Here is a 24,588-nt window from a genome sequence, read left to right as displayed (position 1 = left end):
CTTGTAGAGACAAAACAGTGTAGAAAAACCCTGCTCAAACGGCTGACCTACCAGTGTTTTCTTTGGCGGCAGCTAATTCAGCGCTTGCGTGTTTGTCCCGTCGTCGGCTAGACTTCTTCGGCGGCTTTGTGCTGGGAGCTTCAATGGGCTGGTCTTCGACTTCGTCCATCTTCTCCTCCTGTGGCTCAGGTTCGGGCGGCACTGCGACTTCGGGAGCGGGCTCCTCGTTTTTCTCCTTGTGGTGGTGTCGCCCTTTTTTCCCACGGTGTGACGCTACGCAAATACAAAAATAATGATCCGGATGCTTAGGAGGAGAAAATTATCGCAAATTTTCTGAAAATTAAGTTTACAATCGAGAAAATAAGATGAGTTAGATGGTTACAAGTACTATAGAACACAATTTTACGGCGCAGATTTACATGGGACTGGGCAAGATACACAGGGAAAACACCGAACTTCAAATGACCTTTAATAAAGCACAACGATACATAACCAGCAGTCTCAACGTGGGGGTTACAAAACCATTGCCACTGTGCACACCATCATCAAGCACATTCGCAGTCTTCGCACGAGCAGGCAAAAGGGAACCCATGCTGCCGTGGTAATGCGTGAGGGGAGAGGGCATCGCCCGAACAACATGTCACCCTCGCTCTCGGAAACATGTGTAATCCATGTGTGCCTTGTCAGCGCAAGCTCTTACCTGCGTTCGAACTGAGCCTCGGGGTAAGGCCAAATCAAAACGCACCAAGCATCTCAATGTGCTCGCTTGCCCGTGAAGGAGTTTATAACTAAAAGGACTGCTCAACGGCGTAAAATTGGACATTAATGCTTTTGCATTCACAACTAATAAGAAGCGCCTAGGAGCCCTCGAATTTTTTTTGTAAAATTTATTAATTATTTTTTTTATTTATGCAATACTGCAGGCCTTGGCGTAGCCCAAGCAGGAACGGCATACAAATCATAATAAGATAACATTAACAGACGTAAATTAACAGTGCACAGAATACCAACCCATCTACATGACTACCTACATGACAATCTACGAGAATACCAATCCACATGACATAGCATACCTGCAGGAAGAAGAAGAAGAAAAAAAAAAAAAATTTGCAACATGCGGTTGAAAAAACAATTTTTTTTTTTAGAGCCTGCGAAATGCTCAGTTTGGCCCATGAAAGAGCTGAAATAAGTTCGAATAACCCATTTTGACGTTCACCATTGCAAAATCATTTATCGGAGCCAGGCCATATTGGCCTTGTTTGAAAGAGCACCCTTTCTGGCTTGTTTTTGAAAGCAAGCCAAAAACGCTTGCTTTCTTGCCAAATGTTGCACATCTAGGAGGATAAAATGTTTTTGTCCCATGGTAATTGGTTTTTTCCACATTTTCAATATAACTATTTTTGGTCATCAGAATTTTCTTAGAGGCCTGGTACCCTCCTGATCATCCAACTGGAATAACCCCCCCCCCCCCCTTTTTTTTTAAACCTGACAGCTAGACTTCCAAGGAGTGCAGTAAAGCTATAGTACAATGTTACTCTACTCTGAAACATTCTAAAATTTTTAGGCATAAAATAGAAAATTCAAATGTCAGTTACAAATTTGAACTTTCATAACTTTGGATAGAACAGAGGTAAAAACATGAAACAAAGCTTACTGCACTCCTTGAGTATTCAGGAATATATTCACATATCATTTAGCTTGCTTACAGTAAAATATTTTCTGCAAGTTATCCCAACAATTTAGAATCAGAAAAATTGTATAAAATATTCTTATATTTCTTCTAACGCATTTCTCTTGTAATTTATGGCTAAATCGCCACTGAAGTTTTGCGTTCTCAATAGTGAATGTTGCCGCTGGAACATCTTATGAAACAGGATCATATCAACGAGGTTCTACTGCATATACGAAGCATGTCTGTGCTCCAAATGCAAGTATGCCAGCAGAATGGCATATAAATTGCTATAATGCACCTCTATTTTGCATAATAAAAAAATACATTCCTACATAAATGCTGAATGCATATTGTCAGCTCATATGCATACCAGCACACCGACCTCTTAATGGAATAACATACAATATACAGCAGCTTCCTTATTTCACGATTTGGCCATTTCGTATGTGTCACTGGATGTGTGCTCATTCTTGGCTAATCTTTCCAGAACGAGTATGTGCCACTGTGACACCAGGAACACAGAAGTTATGAACATTGCGATGTGTAAACATTACCACTGCATGAGATTAAATGTTGCATAGGATGAAATTTATTACAATTATATGTTGGTTGTATAGCACTTATTTGCAACTTCCCTAAAGCTTAGCTTCACATAGACTTCAACATGTGTACACTTACTCTCTTTTGGAGTAGGGGGCTCTTCCTTGGCTGGTGGTGGTGATGGTGGAGCTGGTGGTTCTTCATCATTCTCTTCAGGTGGCAGCGGGGTTTCCTCTTCACTGGCCCCTTTGTGGTTGTCCTCTTCCACAGCATCAGTGGGCTCAGCACCCTCCTCCCCTTCGCTTTCAGAGCTGAACTTCTTGCGCTTTATCTTGCGGCCACTGCGACTGCGGCTTGGGGTAGCCTTGGCTGCGGAATCCTTAGACCGAGAGGCCTGGCAGAGAGAATGATCACCACATAAGAGACATAATCCGCAGAAGTATATGCTTAGAAATGTCCTATAGCCAAAGCTATGAGTGTACCATTGCACCATCACTACCACTCAAACTCGAAAATTGTGAAAAATTAATAACTATAAAAATGTGGGCAATGAATCATTAACAGCTATTGACAGAGAAACATGTTGCAGAGCACCTCAAATGAGCATGCTTATGAAGGCTGGCAGAGTGTCTCACCCGTCTTTTGGGCGTTTCTCCTTCCCCAGCGTTCTGGTCGTCTGTGGAGTCCTACAAAAAAGCAACAAACCCAAAAGAAGTAAATTGTGATGAAACTCTCGGGTTAAGCTGAAAGTTTCGGAAGTTAATCAAGGTACACTAAGGTTATGAAACATGGTCAGTGGAAAAGGTGGTCCTTGTGTATGAAATTTATTCTGTTGGCTTCCACAATTGCACAGTGCACAATATATATATATATATATTGTTTTTAGTCCTGCAAGTTTTAGGATGTCTAACAAAATCAGGTCTGCCTACATCATACCAGCTTCCTGTAACAAAGAATCATGATTCTGCATTTTACTGAAGCTAAAAACCTTATCGCTACAACAGCAAGAAACTTACATATGTTTCAAACCCAAACCAAGATGGCATTGCAAGCATGTATTATAACACAACAGGCTCATCTGAAGCCCATTTAAGTGCAAAGGAAACTTTCTTTATATAAAAGAGCATGCGAACCTAGATTCTGACTGCACTGCACCTCTGCCGATTCCTAGCGATAGTATATTAATAAGAAGGGATATGGGACATGAATGAGGAGTACTGTCATGAACTGTGGAATGCTTTACTGTACTTTCCAAGCTAGAACTTTAGTCACAAGTCAGCACTTGTGCATGCACCCTTCTCTACTATTTGACGGTACTGCTTAGTTCTTAATGTATGCATTCCTTCAGTGATGTTTCATGCGAGTGAATGCTGCTTCAAGGTCCCCTGAAGTTTGTTCACTTGAACTTCACTGCACCAGGAACTACTATATTGATTGCAAGTTTCACCTAAGCAAAAACAAGGTAGTCAGAAATTCAAATACTAGAACCTAACCATTACAACCATCAAGCCACATTCACAGGTATGCAGCTGACAAAAAACTCCCCTTAGATTTATTAACTCGCTGTTAAATAAGGCAGAACAAATATAGCTTCAGCGTGCTACACAAACCAGAGAGAAAAGAACATCCTACCTTTGATGCTCTTTTGGTTCCCCTTTTCTTTACAGGCTGTGGCTCAGGCTTCTACAAAAAAAGAAAAAAAAAATTTTGAGACATGGAAGCAGTCCTCATCTGCGCGATGCGCATGGTGCATATGGAAGCATATGGTGCATATGGAAAAAAAGGAAGAAAGAAAGTAAAAGAAAGAACCAAGGAAGGTGGTGTTCATCTGGGTACTCATCGCTGAGAATGTATATGTCAGCCTCTCCAGTAGGATTAAAACATGCCGTGTGCAAGAGACAAACATTAGGGTTGAAGTTGTGGAGATTCCCACAAATTGTAAAATTATATAAGTGCAGGAAATATTACCAGTTTAGGAGATTATGTTTGCATGCCTTTCACTTTCTACATACTCCCTAAAAGTCAGCATAACTTTGCAGCATGTGCAGCAGATGTCTTCTTTTGCATGTCTGTTAATACGTTCTTGCATTTCCGCTAAACTGACAAAAGCAAGAAATTCCAACTGTAGCAGCACTGTTACATCTTCTGTGTGAAGTGCAAATGCTAGACAAAGGCACATGAACAAGTAGACACAAGGATGAAACATGAAGTAGTACTTTGTTCTCTTGCTTATCTGTCTTCATGTGCGCGCACGGCCTGCGCTTCTGTGGTTATAACATCACGCGCGTCGGAAGTGCTGGCACGGCTGCAGCAGCAGTTACAGCAGATGCATGGGACGTGCGGTGACCGTGGCGGTGCTTGCGTTGGTGTAGTGTGATGCCGTATGAAAAAAATGTACAATTTCATAACTGTTATGTATGCAGCCTAAACAGCTTCGCTGGTAACCTGTCCCCATATGACTGTTGCAGCCCCAGAATTTTCTTTAGAATTGTTGAAGGTGAGTAACTTAATTTTGGTCGACCGTAATTGTTGCGTGTTTTAGGAACAAATTTTTCATGTGTTCATAATGGGTATTTTGTTGGTGGGACAAATTTGAAATTGTAACATTTAATTGATTTTTGTGTATGTACTGTAGTAAACGAAAGGTAAACACGTGGTTGGCTGTCAGAAGTTAATATTTGTTAAATGAAGGTTGTGTGGATAAGTTCTGAGGTCGACTGTAGTATCGTTCAATAGTACGCAGAGCTCTTTTCTGTAAGGTGACCAAGTTTTTATAATTGTTCAAGCAGGTTGTGCCCAAACTAATATACAGTATAATATTACAGTAAAATAAGCACAATACAAAGACACTTTCAAATGTACCAGTATTAGATCGATAATTTTGTATAGACAGCCAACACTTTTTATAGTCAGCCACAAGTTTGGCGACATGTGCATTTCAGCATAAATTCTCATTTAAACAAATGTCCAGAAATTTTTGGCAAGAAACCTGCTGAATCTGTCTGTCCAATCAAGACATTTATTGAACATTGTGTGATTGTATTAATTGGCCTAATGTAACTGGTTTTGGCTAGATTAAGGCTGAATTTGTTTACTTGAAGCCAAGCTAGAAGTTCCAGTAATTACACATTTACTTTATGTTCTAGGTACAATAATGTACTTGCTATGAAAAATCAAATCTGGCGAGTCAGGTATGTTACAGATTTCATTGTGGTATTTGATAAACAAGAGCGGACCCAATATGGATCCTTGTGGTACACCTTGGGAAACAGTCAATATTGTGGAATTGTTATTTGCGACACTTACGTATTGCTTCCGGTTAGTTAAATTTTTAAAAGACCTAACGCAAGTCCTCGTATGTCATAATCGAAGGCCTTGCGGATGTCTAAGAATAGACTAAGGGTGTATTTCCTACATTCAATATTATTCACAATTTTCTTTTTTACTGAGAGAAGAACTTGTTCACATGATTTCTGCTCCTTTGTCAATAACATAGTGTGCTATGTTACTCTTAACATATGCAGCTACCACCACCTCTCTTTTTAGTACCCTTAGCCGGCCATCGAACTGATAACCAGGAAAATAGGCATGGTCATCATGTGTTAACCACGTTTCAGTAAATAAAGTAACATTAAATTTCAGACAGAGAGACTCAAAAAACACCATCAAGACAATCTTTGATTTTTATGCTGTGGACATTGATATGTACGGCAAAGAAAGCTCTCACTGGCGCTTTGAATGCCGATTTAAAACGTTTTAGTTCGACATTGTATAGGTGGCAAGAATTAGAGGAATCCATGCCAGCAACAATCTAGCTGAGAATTTGACAAGTATAATGCATTCTAGTTTGATATCTGGCTCAATTCACCATGCTTCAGAGTCTTCTGTTCAGAGTGTTCACTGCATGCACTGACATGCTAACTGAGGTGCACCAACGAAGGCAAGGAGAGGAGGGGGTTGGGGGGGATCAATCAGCATGCAAAGCAGGCAGCAGCTGACTGTGCCTCACATTTTTTGATGGCTTTTCGTCAATGACCAACTCAGACTCCTCCTTCTCTTCTTCCTCCTCACTTTCAGGTGGCGCTGCCTCCTTGACCTCCTTTTTCCCAGAAGCTTTGCTGCCAGACCCCTGATGACGGGTGCATAGATGGGCATGGACAATGCATTGCTGGCCGGTGTACTATTTCGCAACTCATCATGACTCCTTGCCATCTCATTGTAATTAACAAACATCAACATGACTCATCCTCATTGCTTTAGAACAAGGTCAGGCAAAATTTCGTGCATAACACCAGACACAATGACCCGGCAGACAAGCTTGTGCACATGGATTTGTAAGAAAGCACAACGTTTTTTGGAGCTGAGATCACTCTTTTGCGGAAACAATGTTTGGCTTTGCAAGACCACTACTGGCAAATACAGTAAATACAGACCTGAGTTAGCTGCTTGTTTAGCAGCCGCTGAACAGGGTTGTCCACTCTTATGGAAAACACGCGAGTGCGTGGCCACGCTCCGTGGTGCAGCACGGGTGGCCGCCAGGAGAACTACTTGCACAGGCGCATTGAGAGCCAGAGGTGGTGCCTACAGCGTGTCGTCTGCTACTCTGCCAAAGTGCGCAAGCCTCACCTGATACTGGCACCGTACCTTTGCTTCCATCGTGGTGCACGAATGCCCATCTTTCGTATCGACCTTCATAATGCGCCGAGTGTTTTATGGCACGCAGCACAACAAACTACTTGGAGTGGTAAACAAGTAGAAAAATAACAATTTCTTATAGACGTGGTATTTGTTTCAATATTTAAAAGCATATGCATGGTGGGTGTGCCTATGTGCTACTCATTTCAATTTACCTAAGGAACTAGTAAAAAATATGGTGAATCCTGGTGAGCACTGGTGAATCCAACTTTTCTATCAGTAGCGCTATACGTTAAAAGGAAAAAAGTGATGTAGTCGAAGATATTTTTGAGGCTAGTCAGTAGAACATGTAGTGCGTGTTAACATATACTTTCATGTTAGATCGTTTTGCGGCTGAACTTAGCCTTTTGCTCATTAGGAGGGGGCAGCTGCATTGCTACAGCAGCAAATTATAGCGTGTTTACGCTTCTACGATTTTACAATAAATAGATTGAGTGAGCAGATAGAGTATGCTAAGCCAAGGAAGATAGCGAGAGAGCCTGAACATGCAAGAAAAAGGATCAATACTTTACGAAAGGTTCCTGCTGTAATATACCACCTCAGCTTATCTGACTTCCAACGTGTTATAAATATGGTCACAAAAAATGCCAAGTCTCTCATAAACGCACAACACATAAAAAAAGCAGGTATTCTGCAAGCAGTTCTTAACTCTTTTGAGCAGTTTGTTGTGCTACGGGTGATAAGGGCAAGTGGTTTATGTACGGTGATACAAAAGACTTTCAGTCGGGCACGCTGCACGGTGATGTAAGCAAACTGATGACACCAGCATTAGGTAAGGTTTCGCGCGTGTCGACGCAGTTGCAGACGACCGCCTTTGGCTTCCAACGCGGTTTTGCAAGCAGTTTGTCCAGCGGCCGCATCTGGCGCTCCGGGGAGTGTGGCCACGCACTCGTGTGTATCCCGTAAAAGTGGAGAACCTTGTATATATATATCTGCCCTGACAATCAACATGGCATGTTAATCCCTGAAATGATGCTTTCAGAAATAGCTAACCAAATCTCTGTGGATGCTACTGACTTTACACATGAAAAAATGTCCACTCAGCAAGGGCCTCTAGGCCAATGTAGCTTTAGCACATGTGAGCTGCCTAGTCACTTGTCCTCCATAGCTCTAACTTTAATAAATTCACAAATTAGGCAACTGACTGCATATGTACGTGCTTAACCATTTAACTAAGCAGCCTAAGTTGTACTTGTCCAGGCCACAGCTTCTTCTGCTTTGCTTGCTAGAGACGAGATGGACCCGCCAACTCAGTTTGTGTCATGCATTTGAGTTTCAGCATTTGAACATACCCTTCAATGCTTTTAATTTGTTTCATTATCATATGTTCAAATAATTACCCTCTAACCTTACACATGTGCTGAGGGAAAGCTTTTTCAGAGCAGATGTCTTCCAATAATATTTCAGGCGAATATGACATACTGCACACATAATATTTTTCAAATTCTGATATAAAGTGCACTAACTTTATTTAAAAAAAACAAAAACAAATTTGTGTACATTTTACGAAAGAACTTGGTAATTAAAGGGCTTAATAGAGACGTGCTATTAGGTATAAAGTATAAGTTTGTGCGCTATGCTCAATAATACCTCCCTACAGTAGTAATAACAATTAATAATAACTGTATGACTGTCTGAACAGTTACTATAATAACAGGTTCAGTCCACATGAAGTAAAACAAGGATTCCCAGAAAAGCAGTTCAACTGACACTTACCCCTAATCCAGGTGGTGTGACATTAGGATTGTTCTCTATTTCCCAGAGACCTTCGTTGAAAAACTTCCTTTTCTGCTGTTGGCCGTATTTGTCCTTGAAATCCTTGTAGGAAAACAAGTCCTTCGGCGCCAGAGTCGCCCTAGGACATTACCAAATGTGATCAAGTTAGGAACCAATGTGCATTCATGCAAAAAAATGAAGGAAGGAGCATCTTATCATAGAAGCCATTACCACTTACACAAAATTTTGCAGCTTTCAGACAACACAAGAATCGAAATGACAAAAACAGTTTCATCTCGATTAAAGGTAAATTCACTTGTTCAAGCACAAATTTTTTTCTCATTCAGGAGTATAACCAAAATCTGAAATTTCAGTACATGCATTTGCATTCTAAGTAGTACACATTGAAGGGAATCTATGTGCTCACAGTGCAATACACATGTGGACCGGATGTTCATTTTAAGACATTTAGCCTATGCAAACATTATTATCAGCTGCCACTGCATACTGGGCTAGCCTGTAGTAAAGTCCATGCGATGCTTAAGTACCTCTATTCATAGCTTAGGCTTCTGATGCTTGGAACTATGTATTGGTACTCGAACTGTGCCTTCATAGGACCAATGTGTTCATGCAATAAGGTGATGGATGATGGCTGCCCCACTGCACCACATAGTGTTGTTGAGACATTGCTTTCTGTGCTAGTAAGGCAGTGTATTACAGTACAGCTTTTGGCATGCAGAGTTTCAATGCTGGTTTCCAACTTCCTGCTGACAAAGCACATGAAGCAAGATGTGTGTGGCCACATGTTATGCTTATACAGGGAAGAGGGCTCAGTGAACGCTCTGAGGACATTTGTATCATGCATGAGCCCAGTAAATTTCAACAATTGTCAGAAGCTATCGCATCCCAGCCATGATACTTATCACTGACTCGGTCGGCTGCCTCTTGTTACTTTTGGCATGAGATGGTGCCCGTTTTAAATTCAACTTGTTAAAACAGGCTACCCAAAATGCCTCTGCAGGTGCGGCTACATTAAAGGGACACTTTAGATCAACACTAAATCATGTTAGGCTAGTAAAATCTTTTTCAAGGTCTATTTTCATTCAATTGGCAGAAAATAATTACAAGAGCAAATTCAGGCCAATCTTCCCTTCACTTGAATGTGGCAAGAGACTGATGCGCCGGAACATCAATACAACATCTTCGCAAAGAAAAGGTGCTCATGGTTTTTGTAGGGCGATTGTTTGATGTTCAATTCCATGAGAGATCGCAACAGGTCGTATATTTGATATTTGTTTTCTTCCGATAATCTTTCACACACGTGACTGAATAGTGCTAAACTGCTACTTGAGTAAGCAATTAGTAAAAGGGAAAACAATCATCAAAGGTCGTTGGGTGACGGCGACTATTTTATGAAATGCGCTTTTTCTTAAATTCACAATAAAGCCACATAAGTGTAATATAGTGAATATCTTTATTTCCAGTGCAAATAGAAATAAAAAGGAAGTAGCTCACAGAATTTTCTGGATTTGTGAACGAAGTAACGTTTTAAAAAGTATTCTCGAAAACGCTACATTTTTCAAACGTGCTTATCTTTGGGACTCTGTTCCTACTTCTTTGTACATCCCAGCTTGTTGGGATTCACAGCAGAGATAGGCCTTTAGTGGATAAAAAATGTGTGCATTTTTATTCTTCTAATTTGTAGCGAAAATTTTTTTTACTCAATATATCGAGACGTGAAGAATCTCTCTATATATAAAAATGATTGTCTCATTCAAGGTCACCCAAATTGTTTTCTGAGAACTGAACAATAATATGAAAAAACATGTTGCATCATTTTTATTGGAACAAAGTTACAAATGTTCGAATATTGTGTTTGAAGCGAGTGGCCCATATTGCGGAAATCACCATTTCTTGCGAAAAAGTAATAAAAGGACGCACCTCCTTCTCTTCTGAGCCTTGCTCAACGGCTAGACGACATTAAAATGAACATGTGCAGATGACACCAAAGCACAAAACGACACAAAAGAGTTTATTTTCGCACCAGATGCGATCAACCAGAATTTAAAAAGTTTCGATTATGTGAAGCTTGATGGCAGCAGTTTTGGCCACAGGCAAAACATGTTTAGAGCAAGTCGCATCTGGTCTGCATAGCCAAACATGCCATGAATGAATGCCTCGTACATGGGTCAGAGTTCCCACTCCTTTTTTTTTTTTTCCATGAAGGAAGCACTTAATCTTGCTTACAAGTGCATGAATTAGCCGGATGTTCTTGAGCATGGCCTGCAGTTGTGCAATCATAACATATGCAGACTGCATTACTTTGCCATTTTGTGCCCGTAGGTTGTGAAGAGAAGCTTCCAACTTTGTCACGAGTTGTTCTACTGTCGGATTGCAGAGAACAGCCACTTTACAGACCCATAAATTTTGCGTGAAAGCTCATACAATTGAAATTTGCTTTTTTAAGTGGCTTGTTGTGCCGCCAATTATGTAGGTGACGTGGTTTTGTGGGGGGACTTCCAAAGCACTTGTGGATCTTAATTAATGCTAAGCATGGCTGCATCATGGGACATGACATCGCTCATAACAGCGTAACTGCGTGTCGTTTTTCTGGTAGTTACAACCCCCCCCCCCCCCCCCCCCGGCTACGCGCCTGATGATGGGGGATGGGAACCGTGACTCCTAATATGTATAATGGTCCCTGCCGAGTGTTTTGCCTGTGTTGCACCACATCCTTTCTCTTGTCCGGATTGGTGTCACGTTCCTTGTGATTCCCTATGCGCATGTGCATTGTCGTGTCATTTAGCAGGGGAAAATGAGCTTCATAGGCTAATTGTAGGAGCTGTCTATTATTTGGAGTGCTATTACAATAGCCCCCAGTTTCATGGCGACATTTAAAGTCACCTAACCAGATGACGAATGGAGGTAAAAAAATGTTTCCACTGTTGGCTGCTAGATCTTTCTCTTGGTATGTGGTAGGTGTTAATGAAAACGATGTTGTAGGTATTATGAAAGCTACAGTGCAGGAGCATGCTCTGCTCATCCTGATTGTTAATATGACCCATATCTTGCATGACCGTGTGGGTATTTGCAACGAGCATCACCGTCATAGCTGGAGGGGAAGGTGAAGAGGGGCGACTTGCACATGGCACGCTGTTATAATAGGCAGTACACCCAGGTAACATTAAAGGGATTCACGCTTCCGGCAATGCTATGACATCCGGTATGCGAGCTGCCTGGGTGACGTAGTGCAAGGGCAATTTTTCTTGTGGCGGATACCTCTGCAGTTCCACTGCCATATAATGACATCTTCTTCAGAGCTTGGGGTAGTAGTACAGTGAGCGGTTGCTGAATTTCTCGTTTTACTCACCATGTTCATCGCCGGTTGCCTTCTTGTAAGGATTTGTGTCATTTTGAAATGAATGTGACATGAACCCAGAAATTCAAAACTGCAACTTAAGCCCCTAACAGACATGCACACTCAATATAAGAAAAATTACACAAGATCACTGCACTTTGAACCTACCAGATAATCTGGTGTCACAAATTTTTGAAGGCAGTAAATGCGATTTTGCAAAATGTCCAGTTTTGCACATAGAATAAATTCCATGCATGCACTCTATGAATTAGACATAGAATTTTCAGGGCACACCATGTGCTTCAGTGTCAAAACTTGGAAGAGAACAGAGGGGCCCGGCCCTCGCGTCACAACCAGATCAGTGTCTGTTCGGCAGCAAAACTTACGTCTCATATGTGCCGTAGAAGAGTACCGAGTACTTTTGGGTCTTGGGCTTTGATTTGTCTCCGATACAATCTTCAACCTAAACAAAATAATAGAAAGGAATTGCAATCATGCTTTCATAAAGTGCCAGAATTTTTTCACCCTTTATTTTAGCCACTAGAGTGGTCAGAGGCAATTTGTTAGAAGGCAAACGGAACAATATTGCCTTTTGATTGCAAGAACCGCCCTCAAATGCCTCCCCTTACTCATTAATCTGTTGCAGTAGGATGGATAATTGGTCAAGTCAGCAAATCCTGGGGAACACAGAAATGGGGCAACAAGACATGAGAACATTATGCTTATTTATTTCTGTCCTTATTTATTTATCAATTATAGTCCCAACACTTTGTTCACCCAGTTATGCTGTTGATGCTCGTGTTTCTTTTCCCCTTCTTAGCCAGCTTCCATTCCGCAACCAGTAAAGGAAGGTGGCAGAAGGATGACAAAACAGAAACTGTATCCTGAAATGAACCACTATGGCTGGTCTCTTACTAAAACAAGATACAAAACTCCTCTGAAGCTGAAATGGCTGGATGCCAGAGACGAGACTCAAAGAAGAGAGAATCTTGTCTTGCTTAGCCTGGCTAGACTTTTATCATCAAGTAAAGGGAATGAATACAAAGCAAAATACTGCACACTTGCTGAAGGGCGGCAACGTAATTAAGCTCGCATTTATGAGCTCCGAGACATTGCATTTGACCACAAGAAGCATTTATATCACCCCATTGGAAAACCAGGCAGGGGATATTGTAGAGTGGCAGAAGCAACAACACAGTGCACTTTCAAGCATTACATGCGTGTATGTCAAACGTGAATGATTACTTGAATAATGCATTATTAGAGTAATATCTAAATCCAACACGTCTTCACGATCTCATCCCACAGCATGCAGGTCACAAATCGTTTTATCAGTTGACTGAATTCTTAAGCTACAAAAGTGAACACAAGGCCTCTTGCAATGGTTGCTCTGGATGTAGGATATCACGATAATGTACCAGGCAGCCAGCAAAACTTTCAAACACTGATAAAGCCTGCCACTGGACTCTGGTAGACCAATCTTTCAGTTGTGGCTGCGTTCGAAAACGCATGGTGAAGCCGTGCACTGAGGTATGCATCAAGAAGTATCATTTCAAACAGGCTGCCATTTTTCGATAGGAAGCTCTGGGCCCCACGCGGACATCCGAATGAATTTCACGAACAAATAATGCAACGTGCAGCAATAACACGATCACAACTTTCACGATTTCAAGCGCCATTTGAAGCCAGGTTACGATTCGGCGTGGGCTTTGTGAAGCCCTTAATGCGAGGCCGGTACTGTCGTAGCGAACGTATTTATTGGCACTTTCCTGCAACAAACAAGCACGGAGCAATCCGGTGCGAAATCGAACCGGTAGAATGGGCTCTTCCAACCATTGTGGCCGCGTTCCACTGAGAAATCTCGCTTGCCTATTATGCACGTGTGAAATTACAGTGACAACCATTAGCGCCGTCTTATCGGCTAGAATAACAAAACCACTTACCCTAGCAGGCCACGGCGGGTACCCGCGCACCTTGGCAAACACGCGATCTCCAACGTTGAATGACTGTTTCGCAGACATTCTGGCAAAGGAAGGTCTCACCGCCTCGACGAGTGTGTCCTCAAGAACGATCAACAACCACCTTGCGTAAAAGACTAGTCACTACAGGGACTCGTGCTTCGCACAATAATTATTTAACCAAAAACGCAGCGCGGCACAACTAGAACCGACAGTGCGCGTAGTGCGCGGCTCTTTCGGCAGCGGCGTCGACTCGTAGGCCTAAGCCCGCTAAAAACTGGCGAGCAACGGTGCAACCACGGGCGCAACTGACAACTGCTTGAAGCGGGGGGAGGCAAAAAGCCGGTGGCACAAAATTTAAATTCTTAAACACAACCTTGACTGGCACATGCCAAACAAAATTCGTCGCTTTTTTTTTTCTTTTTTTCCCAAGTTAACTTTCCCGGTTGTTTTTATAGGGCGTTCGAGCGTGTCGTGGATGAAAGCGCCGCGCGCGGCGTTCGTGCGCCATTACCATTGCGTAGCCTTGCAACTTCAAATAAACCCCACTACACCTGCTTATTCTTTCACTTCACGCACGAATATATTCTGCTCGAACGCAGTGTTTAGCCGGGCAATACTTGATTCGCGTGGCTTTGCGTTCATGCACGTGCCGCGATTTGCCAATTACTGCAAAAAGCTTACCACGAAACTAAGCTGCGCCGAGGGACGTCGGAACTGGAAGGAACTGGTGTTTTTTCTTCCACTTGTTCATGCACATAAATTTTCAGTGAAGCTATTTCACTAATTGTTGCTTAAACAGCAGATGCACAGAATAAACGAGACACAGTTGACGTGATGAAATGTTATATTTATAGCTTCTTTCAAATTGAAAGTGACAATATAAATACTTTGTACACCATCCGTATTAAACGGTCACTTTCTATGGCTTGTTTATTTCAACACTGCAAAGAAACATTTCAATTGTCTTGAGGATCCAATGAGAAATTTACAAACATCCAACAGCACGTGAGCACTGTTGGTGTGATGAACATTGCAAGCCAGCTTGCAAGAGAAAGCTGAAGCGGCATAAAGGAAATGGCCACCCTCCCCTTCCACCTGCAAGGTGGCTTGCTTAGTGTGCAAGCATGATAATACACAGCTTCTTCAGGATGGTCTCTTGCTGGTGTTTTACAGCTTCTGTACACGCACACCCCAAGGCCGCTGCATCAAATCCCCAATCCCCACCCACTGTACACTTTCTGCACCGGGCACCCTTCACGAGCGGGCAGAAGACGAAGTCCGGAAGCGTCGGAACGGGCGGTAGGGTGGCCGTGAACAGTCCGGAAGTTGAATGCAGTTTGTTGTACATTCATAGCCAAGACCCAGCAGCCAGTCCTCACATAACCTGTCCTGCTCGCTGTCCACATTCTTGTCCAGCCAGCCCTGGTGCCACTTGCTGAAGCTGTGATGCATCCGCTGAGACACTTTTCGATGAGACTGCAAAAGCAAAGCACAAGGGGCCATCAATTATGCCTGGTGTCTAGCACGTGCTGTACATAGTAGGCATTTGTGCGAGAACCAGAGCCCTGTGGTTTTCATGAAGGGCGCTGGAATTTTTTTCACCCGTTCTTGTGCTGCAAGCTTTTGAAGCACCGGATTCGGTGGAGGAATTATTGTTGCAGCCAATGTAACTGCCCCAAAGAAAGCAAGTGAATTTAATTGTGATTGAGCACTTAATCCGCGGCTTTTGATTTAGGAACTGAAAGGTGTCATAACTGCAAAGGAGCAAGGAAGCTTTTTAGCAAATTTCATGTTTGTGGTTGGGTTTACATGAATGAAGATGAAAGGCACAGTAGCTTTTTCTGCCAACTTGTTCGCTCACTTATATCTACAATATATCTGAGCATTTTCCACAGCAAGTGCATTCAATGCACTTTTTTTACCCCTCTCAATCACTTCACGAAAGTGCATCCCCAGGGTTACTAGGACATAAAGAAATACAATAGCAAGTGTGCTGTTCCAATTTATTTTGCCCTTGCCCTTCTTGCTGCTTCACCACCAGCACAAAAAAAAAAAAGCACTAGAAAAACGTTTATTGCAAATTCTCGACTGAAACGGCTATCACAATGCACATGATGCCTCCATTGATTTCTGGTAGAAAATACATCTATGTTCTGCCTTTTCAGTTCAATATCACAATATAGGGTTCAAACATCTGAAAACACTCAGCTATAGCCATGGCATCCAGATCTATGCTATAATCACGATGCAGCAAGCTAGTCTGTGCATCTGTTCAGAATGCACATTGGGAATAGCTTAGGAAAAATGAGAACATGCCGCAATTGTAATTCCACATAGCAGCACTAGATACTGCGACTACTCCAACCCTGCGTTTTTGCTTTGCTGTTGATGCAGGCAAAGTGCACTGCCCATTTAGTCTCGAAGCTAACTGGCCCACCCAGGCAGCCTTTATACTCTATATTCTGACCACATAAGCTCTGTCCTCAGTAAGAGAATAAACAAAAAATTTGTTCTGCTCCACTTATAGAAATGTTGCTGTTGCCCTGATGAAGGCAAGCCCCCTTGATGAAAGAGTAGCTCCAGGCTGAAGCTTCCCTCGTTCGCCTACTGTCAAGTCTCCATCATCCTAACTGTCCTATTCCTAATGCTCCATTTGCTATTGTTGTGAATGTTACAATGATTAATTAGAAAACTGCTTGAAAAGAAAATTCAACTCACTTCTAGCACTATTAACCATTTAATGACACACAAATACCAGAGAACAATGTTTATTTTTTATCTCAATGTGCAAAACACATTGAGAACAAGCATGATGAACAAAAAGAAAATTATTGTCTGAAAGCTTTTTCAGACCTAAAACTGAAAGTGGGCTTCCCCCCACCTATGGCTTCATTGGAATTTGTTCAGACAGCACTCGTCATATGTGAACCATAGGCGTACATTTCATTTGCTTTACATCACATGAGTGACACCACTGCAGCCGAAGACCTTGCATCATTTCGTCCTCTCTGACCCTGCTATCAAAAGAAAGCGAGCCACGTGCCAAATACTTTGTCATCCTGTGCTCCTGCTCTAAATAAAAAAATTACGCTTGCTGCCTCTCATTTAGTGTTGGCCAAAGACATTTAACCAGAAACGTCACACTCAATACAGTGGAACCTCGTTGGTACGATTCTGTGTTTATACATTTTTCATGATGATACGTTTCTTTTTCTTCTTTTCCAGATAATACAATTTGGTTGGATAATACGCTGCATGATATAATTTTCGTATCATACACTTTATATTCCGGTTCCCATGAAGATCGTATCAACGAGATTCCACTTACTGAATTTCAGCAATCAAAAGGTTTTATCTTGCATGTTGCCTGCAGGCAACACTCATCAATAAAGAGTTAATTTGGTCTCAAAATGATCATTTGCACAGTCCTAATAATTACTTTATGGCAGGGTTACAAAGACTGGTGCCTTCAACGAGGCAGGTGACCTCTGAAACACACCATAAAGCCTAAGGGCTATATGAAAATCACAGAATTGTTAGTCGACGAGATTCATCCAGTCATTTCTTTCCAAGTCTGTGCTTCTTACCTGCTGTGCCCGACGCAATGCCCGCCGGTTGTAGATGTAACTTGAGCTGTTGACAACAAACACCATCTTGTACGAATTGAGGTTAAACTTGCACTGACTGTCCTCCACCAAGTCCGTTTTGCCTGCACCAGCCGACACAGATGACCCCAGTGCAGCGCCACCTACGGCTGCAGCGAAAGGCACCTCATCATTGGTGCTCTCATCGTTGGTGCAAGGACTCTTATTGCAGGTGCCATTATTGTTGCTGTTGCCATTAGTGCTGGAAGCCAACTTCTTGGCTTCGCTCTCTTGTTTTTTCACTTGCTGCCGGCGGGCTCGTACATTGCTGAAGAAAAAGAAAAAGGAGAGAGAAAGAAAAAGCACAGCTTAATACCATGTGTGTGCTATGCTAAGCCAATTCGTCAAAGTTAATATGGATGCCAACTTTCAGAACCAAGCAGTGAAGACAGCAAAAGTGCAACACAAGGCTACAAAAGCAAGTGTCATGGCAGATATAGCACTATGTTGCAATGAGGCTAGAACAGTACACTTCAAAGAGCAAGCAAATGACCCACACACAGCACAGAGGAATCTGCATATTGTGAACTTAAAAAGTCCATACTACTACCTACCTTCAGCAGCGGGGCACAAGAAATATTTTGTGCCCTACTACAGCTGATGCAATGTGATTATGTCCAATTGCAACCCCCCAAGCATTTTTTTTTTTGTTTCAGAGAATACAAAGCAATTATCATTGATGACACTGTTCATAAGCTGCTGTGTCGCAAGACCTCTGCAAACTTACCAGGAACCTTGAACTGCGACCGTCACAGTGAGCAGCACTATATTTTGCGAGGTGCAGCACGAGTGAAGTGCATAAGAGAATCACTAACAGGGGCAACACCAGGGAAACATGCAAGATTCTGAAACATGGTGGTGGTTAATACCAGCAGTAGGCAACAGTACACTCGTACATTGTTGTAATGAAATTGAAGCAGAAGCTGAAATTAACTTTGTTATATCCATTTTTCCCTTTACTGCAATATATGCTTAATGAGGTGCACAACTTTAAAACATGGCAAAAAAGAGAACACCTCGCGGCTCGCTGAACCGATGCAATTAAATTTTGATCAAAACAGAGAAAAATATTTGCAGTCTACTAACAACAGCATCCTTGGCTTAATACCAAGGGCACTCTCATATCACAGTGACATCAACACCCATGGAAGCTGATGGATGCCCCCAACACTAGAAATCTCGTGAAAGTGAAAGTACATATCCCCAAAAGTGATTGTCCGAGAGTATGGCCCCTGTTCCATTGTTCTTTCACTTTTGCTTTCTATTTGGCTTGTTCATACTGTGGAAAAAAAGGTGAAACGGCAACGCGAACGAAGTCAGTTGCAATTGAACAGTACACGGCACAATGTAATGTGGCGCCACGACTATGTAGCAGTTGAACCCCATGGCTCCGCCTCCCTGTTGTGTGAATGTGCGAGCGAGGAGGTTCAGCACAGCCTCTTCCATGCAATATAGCCAGCAGCCAACGAACACTGGCATGCTTTTTCTAGTGACTCTTACGCCAGCCTGTGCGGTGCACAACACCATGGCCATGGCGATGGTGAGCCACTGCTTGCGCATGGCCTGTGCACAGCGATGAGAAGGACCAGTGTTGCTCAACGATGAGCGTCGAACACCGCAGAAAGCAACATGGTAAACGCTCGTTAATCTGGAAAATCACATAATTCTGACTAGTCCTCTGGTCCTGGCAGGCGTATGCATTATTTAAGGGCATCAAACTCGTTAATTCGAATGTATCTGACCACACATCAGTTAATTCGGACAACCCTCAGAGCGTAGTGATCGCAAATCTCTGGAAGTGCGTGATGCAAAAGAGCAAGAGCGGTGCTAGCGTACAGCTGAAACGAAGAGGCAGAGTCATCGCCATAGTCATCTGCTGAAACCATACGGTAACGACGGTAACGCTGGAACACTTCGTGCCTATTGGTGCCTTTATGGTTTAGAATCCAGCATCACACCACATTGGCCATGCCCTCCGAACTGCATAGTCACCATCAATGACCTCGCCAACAATGACCATGGTTGCGTCCGCAGCGGTTGTAGCGAGGAGTAGTGTCGTTTTACTCTCCTTTCTAACTGCATAGTTGCCTACCGCGATTGCGTAAATAGCGAATGCAGTTTCGTTGGCTGAAGTTGCGGCCGAGCAGAAGTTTTGTTTTTACTCTGTGCTAAATGGGCGCAAGGTTACAAACACATCGGAAGCTGTCGAGGATGCGAGCGATTCCACTGTGGCCCACACACTAGTATCAACCCCACTGGCAACATTGCAATGAACGGGCATTCTGGTGCCAACCTGCGCGATCGGGTGCGGCTCACTGGCAGAAAAAATCGGGATGTATGTGCAGTAGCGAAAAAGCATGCCTCGGATGAAGATACAGGTCTTGTGCCGCGAGTGCACTGTGAAGGAAGTCGCGAGGCCTTTGCCGCTGCGCGCACTATTTAGACACAAAGTGACCAAAATTGCAGCTTCCACACTGCTTTTATGCAAAATAGAAAGAGCACTTGCCGATTCATTCAGTAAATAGAAGCGCGCTGATGTAGTAAGGATTTGTTTATTGTTCACTTGATACTCCCAGTAATTTAAGATTCAGTTAATTGGAACACTATTCTCAGTCCTGTGAAATTTGAATTAATGAGGTGTTACTATATATCGCATTTATTCGATTACAAGGCGGTCACGATTATAAGGCGAGTGTGCCAGTTGGAGGACCCAAGATAAAAAGCTTAATTATGCACATTAATATAAGGTGATACAGAGGAGCTGAAGGATTATTCAGACATGGCAGGGATTGCTCGAAATACTGAATTACTAACACAGCCAAAATGCAAAATAGCGACCATGAAATATGGGGGAAGAGAGCTCCAACACGTGGAGTACGGGTTATTGACCCTTTTCGCGGAGCAGTTTGCTCTAGAGGAACGAGATGGCGCTTTTGGCAGCGTGCTATACGTTGCCTCAGCAATTGCACATGAATACGAAGTCATAACTGGTTCTGCCCTGCTACTGTGCGATCAGCTGTCGGAAATGCAGCTGTGTGTGTGCTAATGCACTGTGCCCAATTCATGCTGCAAAATGTGTATCGGTAAAGAGAAGACGTGTGCGGTAGTTCGCTGATATTAAGGAACGGAATCAACCTGTGTCGCCGCTGCTACATTACAACTGCCGGTGTTGTCGCCCTTTGCGATGCACGGCTTTCCTCGAGGATAAAAAAAGATAATTCATCCGCCAGCGCTGTATAGCGAACCTCAAAAGAAAGGACTTCAACTCCGGAACGTCGGCACTTAAGAGAGTACGCCACTTACTGGCATAGTAAGTTTCTCGTATGTGATTTACACACATCTACCCCTACTCGCACGCAAACTTAGACCCACCCTATCGCCAACGTATCAATAATAATTGAATGGGCGCACAATTAAATGAATATGCCGAAGCATGAGTGACGACGACTACACTGACAAGACGCGAATGTTGGAAGCTGAACATATCGTGACGGTTCACAGAGTAAGCGAGGGACTAGCGGTAATACGTCTTTGCTACAAGCTACCACAAAGTACAGAACATTTACATTCTAAGCTTTGTGCGCCGCAAGAACAAATCTATTGCAGCAGAGCACACCAGCGAGCGACTAGGCTGAAAATAAATCAAATAGTGGCCGCACCGAGGAACTTTACTGAGTCAGAAACATGACAAGCCGCTGTTTCAAAATGTTTGCCAAATAAGGAAGAGCACACTGATCCTGATTTAATAAGCCGAGAGTTTGGACAGCTTGGAATACATTTCTAGCTCCGCTTCTAACTCCGTTTTAACCCTGCTCGGGCCGTTTGGACAAGGCGTAATGTGCTCTAAAAGCAGTTGCATGTCCTCTAGCTAAAGCTGTGGCCAAAGCTTCGTGTCGCCTACACAGTCACCGTCTACGATATGCGTCGACGCACTGGCATCACGCACTTGCATTGTGAACACGGAGGCAACGGAGGTAGCTTAGGCAAGCAATGGACGCGTCACCACGTGATCAAACATGGCAGCGCCCACGTGAGCGCCGCGAAAAGGGTCAATATGCGAATTATTGCCTCTTGGTGTTGCTTCCCGGCAGCGCAAGTATCGCCTTATAGTGAGGCTTCACGGCATTGCGGCGCGCACTGCCATAAAGCCACACTATAAGGCGAAAGTCGCGCTGCCGTGAAGCCACACTGTATAGCGAAATTCATGCTGCCATAAAGCCACATCTAACGGCAAAATTTCCGTACAAGGCGGGGGGTGACTTCGATGTTAAAGATTCTGCGAAAAATCCTCGACTTATATTCGAATAAATACCGTACTCAGTGCATTTTTCTAGGTTTGGCGACGAATATAGTTCATATTCATTGGCAGGATAATTTCGCTTCGTTAAACTTAGGTCTTAAATACATAAATCTCTACGGAGATTTCAAGGGGAATTGAATATAGTTAAACGTCAACATAAAAAAGTCTAAAATTTGCAATATGCACTGTTATTAGATTTTTAGATTTAGATAAAAATTAGATTTTTTTTGCAAATAAGTAGTCACCAATGAATTTTTCTTACACAAAAGGAGCTGCTAGGTTTTCTGAATTATCAGGCAATTGGAAAAAGTAAACTTGAATGAGAAACAAATTCGTTTTGTTGAATTCGAGTCGACTACGAAAGATAATTTCACACAGTGTCAATATTTCCACATCAGTGATACGAAACGAAGCCAGCCACGCTTTTTGTCCACTCAGCCCCTGCGACTGATAAATGTCGCCCGCAGTGCGACAATGCTATCATGAAAAGTGCCGGCAGCAGGGAATGAATGCTTCTCCTGCCTCTCGCTTCAACGAGTCTGAAATTCAATACACAACCTCCAGTACTTAATGCGTGAAAAGACAGCGGGAAGGCAGCGCACAAGAGGCCACACCGTCTCCGTCTCGCCATGCTTATTCTTTGCACATGTGACAGATCACCTCTAAAACAGCATGCACAGGATGCCTATGCGTTCAGTGGTGTCAGCTGACAGCCATGGTCGTGCTGCTAGGAAAGATGTGCGCCAATCTGCCCCCCACTCCCTCTCCTCCACCCTCACGTGCGCACTTGATCGTTTTACTATATTAAGCTTGCACTTGCTATGTTTGTAGCCGTTGACAATTACATAGAGACTACGCATGCAATTACCGTATTTTTCTGCATATAACCCGCACTCCCAATTACAACAGCCGGGAAAGAAAAAAAATATCCGCACATATAAGCCGCGGTAATAACTGCATGCAACAACGCTCAAATATTTGCAAAAGCAGTCCATTCACGGATACATGACTCGTCCACATCATTGTATCATTGGCCAGCGGCTTTGTTCACCCCTCTTCAGCGATGCTGATAAAGCTGGATTCACACGACGGACCCCATTGCGGATAAATCAGTCACTTGACATCTGACGCAAATCGGATCACTTCTCAGGCGCAGCTAGCATTCACGCGAGAGGATGACAGTGGGGCCGGAGCAGCACTCGCATGGGCAACGGCGATTTGGCTATCAGCCGTATCATGAAGCGCTTCGCGTGAACCGCGGGTGCGCCACTGGAACAGGTGACGTACGAGTTTGCCAGTGCCGCATGCATTATTCGCTATACGCAAAATGCCAACCTGTAAAAAAGAGGAGAATGGACGACCCTGATGGAGGGGAAAAGGGATCTTCAACACGCAGTGGTGGGGGGAGGGTAGGATTCCCTACGACATAACGAAAATAAATGGCGGAGAACTTCGCTTTGAAATGTGGCTACACTGCAGCGCGTGTCGCCCTGGCCTTGAAGGCACACCTCCAGGTAATATTCGCATACTACCTGCACCCCAACTTTACCGCTGACTCTTGAATTTTTGGTGCGGGTTATATGCGCAAAAGTACGGTACGCGTACGGGCTGAACTGACAGCAACGCGTATGAAGCGGAGTTTGGTTCCTCGGGCGATCTGCTGTGGCAACTAGGTACTACAAATGCCTACAAAGTTTGTATGTGCGCACACTGGCATGAACGGCGGAAGCTCACAAGTACACATAAAGCCTAACAGCTCCAAACTAAATTTGCAAAACACTGCTTAGACTTACAGCATCGCACGTGCGATATATGGACTTCATGACGCGCATTGCGACGGGTGCACAGAAACTGAAGCCGCGTTCAGTGCAAAGCGCACCGCTGACAAGCAGCCGAGCAAAAGTCTTCTTCGTCGCCAAGGCAACCACTGCATCGCGCTGCCGCCGCTTTTCGTTCGTTCGCATCTCATGCTCCTCCTTCCGGATCACCTTTGTTGCTTTCTTCTCCGCTCAGCGGGCGCACCGCATTGAGAAGCATGCTCACTGCCCTGCTTGTCGGCAGGATTTTCCTGCGGAAGCTTCATTATAACCGGTATTTTGTCTCGCGCGGCTGCACTGTAAGCGGCATGCGTTTACATGAAGTTCTATGGGAGGGTAAACAGGAATCAAAAAAGTTCTGGCCAGTTCTGCACCATAAACAATTAAATTAAATGTGGTCTAAGCTGTATAAACCATTTCCTAATAACAAGGTTAGGGTACACATAGTAGATGTAACGGTCATTCTGAGGAAACAGTTTTCTTTTGTAACATGTGATGCAAGCATGGCATGGTGTTGTTTGACGGGCAAGCTAATCAAGGAAATGCCAGATTTGGTTAAACCTTTTAAGTTGACGTGACCATTGCTGAAGTTGATGGTGTCAACAGACCGCACCAGCATGTCACATGAATAGAACACACAGCGCACAGCCCACGAAGCCACATAATCTTGCCATTCCCAGCATTACCAGAAGCATGCCTTTGGTCAATGACTCGCAAATGTCGGTACACGCTGTTTATACTGGGATTGGCCACCCTTGCAAGTGCGAGCCACTTCATGTCAGACTGGCAACTTATTAGAATCGTTACAAAATATAGCTTCAGGGCAATTTTTTGAGGTGCCCAATGCCACTGCAATTCGAGAGTGCCCATTGCATGAATAAAAAA

General features: G+C 43.4%; 2 protein-coding genes across 4 annotated transcripts in view; both read right to left on the bottom strand.

Moving 5' to 3' along the window:
• Positions 1-14,262, bottom strand: part of LOC119455734 (hepatoma-derived growth factor-related protein 2-like) — a 75,891-nt gene extending 61,629 nt beyond the window's left edge. For both annotated transcript variants that reach the window (XM_037717162.2, XM_049669228.1), the window contains exons 1-8: positions 13,925-14,262; positions 12,368-12,444; positions 8,624-8,762; positions 6,222-6,341; positions 3,845-3,895; positions 2,848-2,898; positions 2,351-2,606; positions 52-273 (exon numbers count right to left, since the gene is read on the bottom strand). In XM_037717162.2, coding sequence (XP_037573090.1) covers positions 52-273; positions 2,351-2,606; positions 2,848-2,898; positions 3,845-3,895; positions 6,222-6,341; positions 8,624-8,762; positions 12,368-12,444; positions 13,925-14,002 — 994 coding nt within the window. In that variant the 5' untranslated portion in view covers positions 14,003-14,262. The remainder of the gene's footprint in view (positions 1-51; positions 274-2,350; positions 2,607-2,847; positions 2,899-3,844; positions 3,896-6,221; positions 6,342-8,623; positions 8,763-12,367; positions 12,445-13,924) is intronic.
• Positions 14,263-14,768: 506 nt separating this feature from the next.
• The window catches only part of LOC119455732 (paired amphipathic helix protein Sin3a), a 52,626-nt gene continuing 42,806 nt past the window's right edge, over positions 14,769-24,588 (bottom strand). For both annotated transcript variants that reach the window (XM_037717159.2, XM_037717160.2), the window contains exons 19-20: positions 17,530-17,854; positions 14,769-15,418 (exon numbers count right to left, since the gene is read on the bottom strand). In XM_037717159.2, coding sequence (XP_037573087.1) covers positions 15,197-15,418; positions 17,530-17,854 — 547 coding nt within the window. In that variant the 3' untranslated portion in view covers positions 14,769-15,196. The remainder of the gene's footprint in view (positions 15,419-17,529; positions 17,855-24,588) is intronic.

This window comes from Dermacentor silvarum, chromosome 6, assembly GCF_013339745.2.
Source record: "Dermacentor silvarum isolate Dsil-2018 chromosome 6, BIME_Dsil_1.4, whole genome shotgun sequence".
In the NCBI taxonomy this organism is placed as follows: domain Eukaryota; kingdom Metazoa; phylum Arthropoda; class Arachnida; order Ixodida; family Ixodidae; genus Dermacentor; species Dermacentor silvarum.
This window is presented reverse-complemented; position numbering and strand designations above follow the sequence as displayed.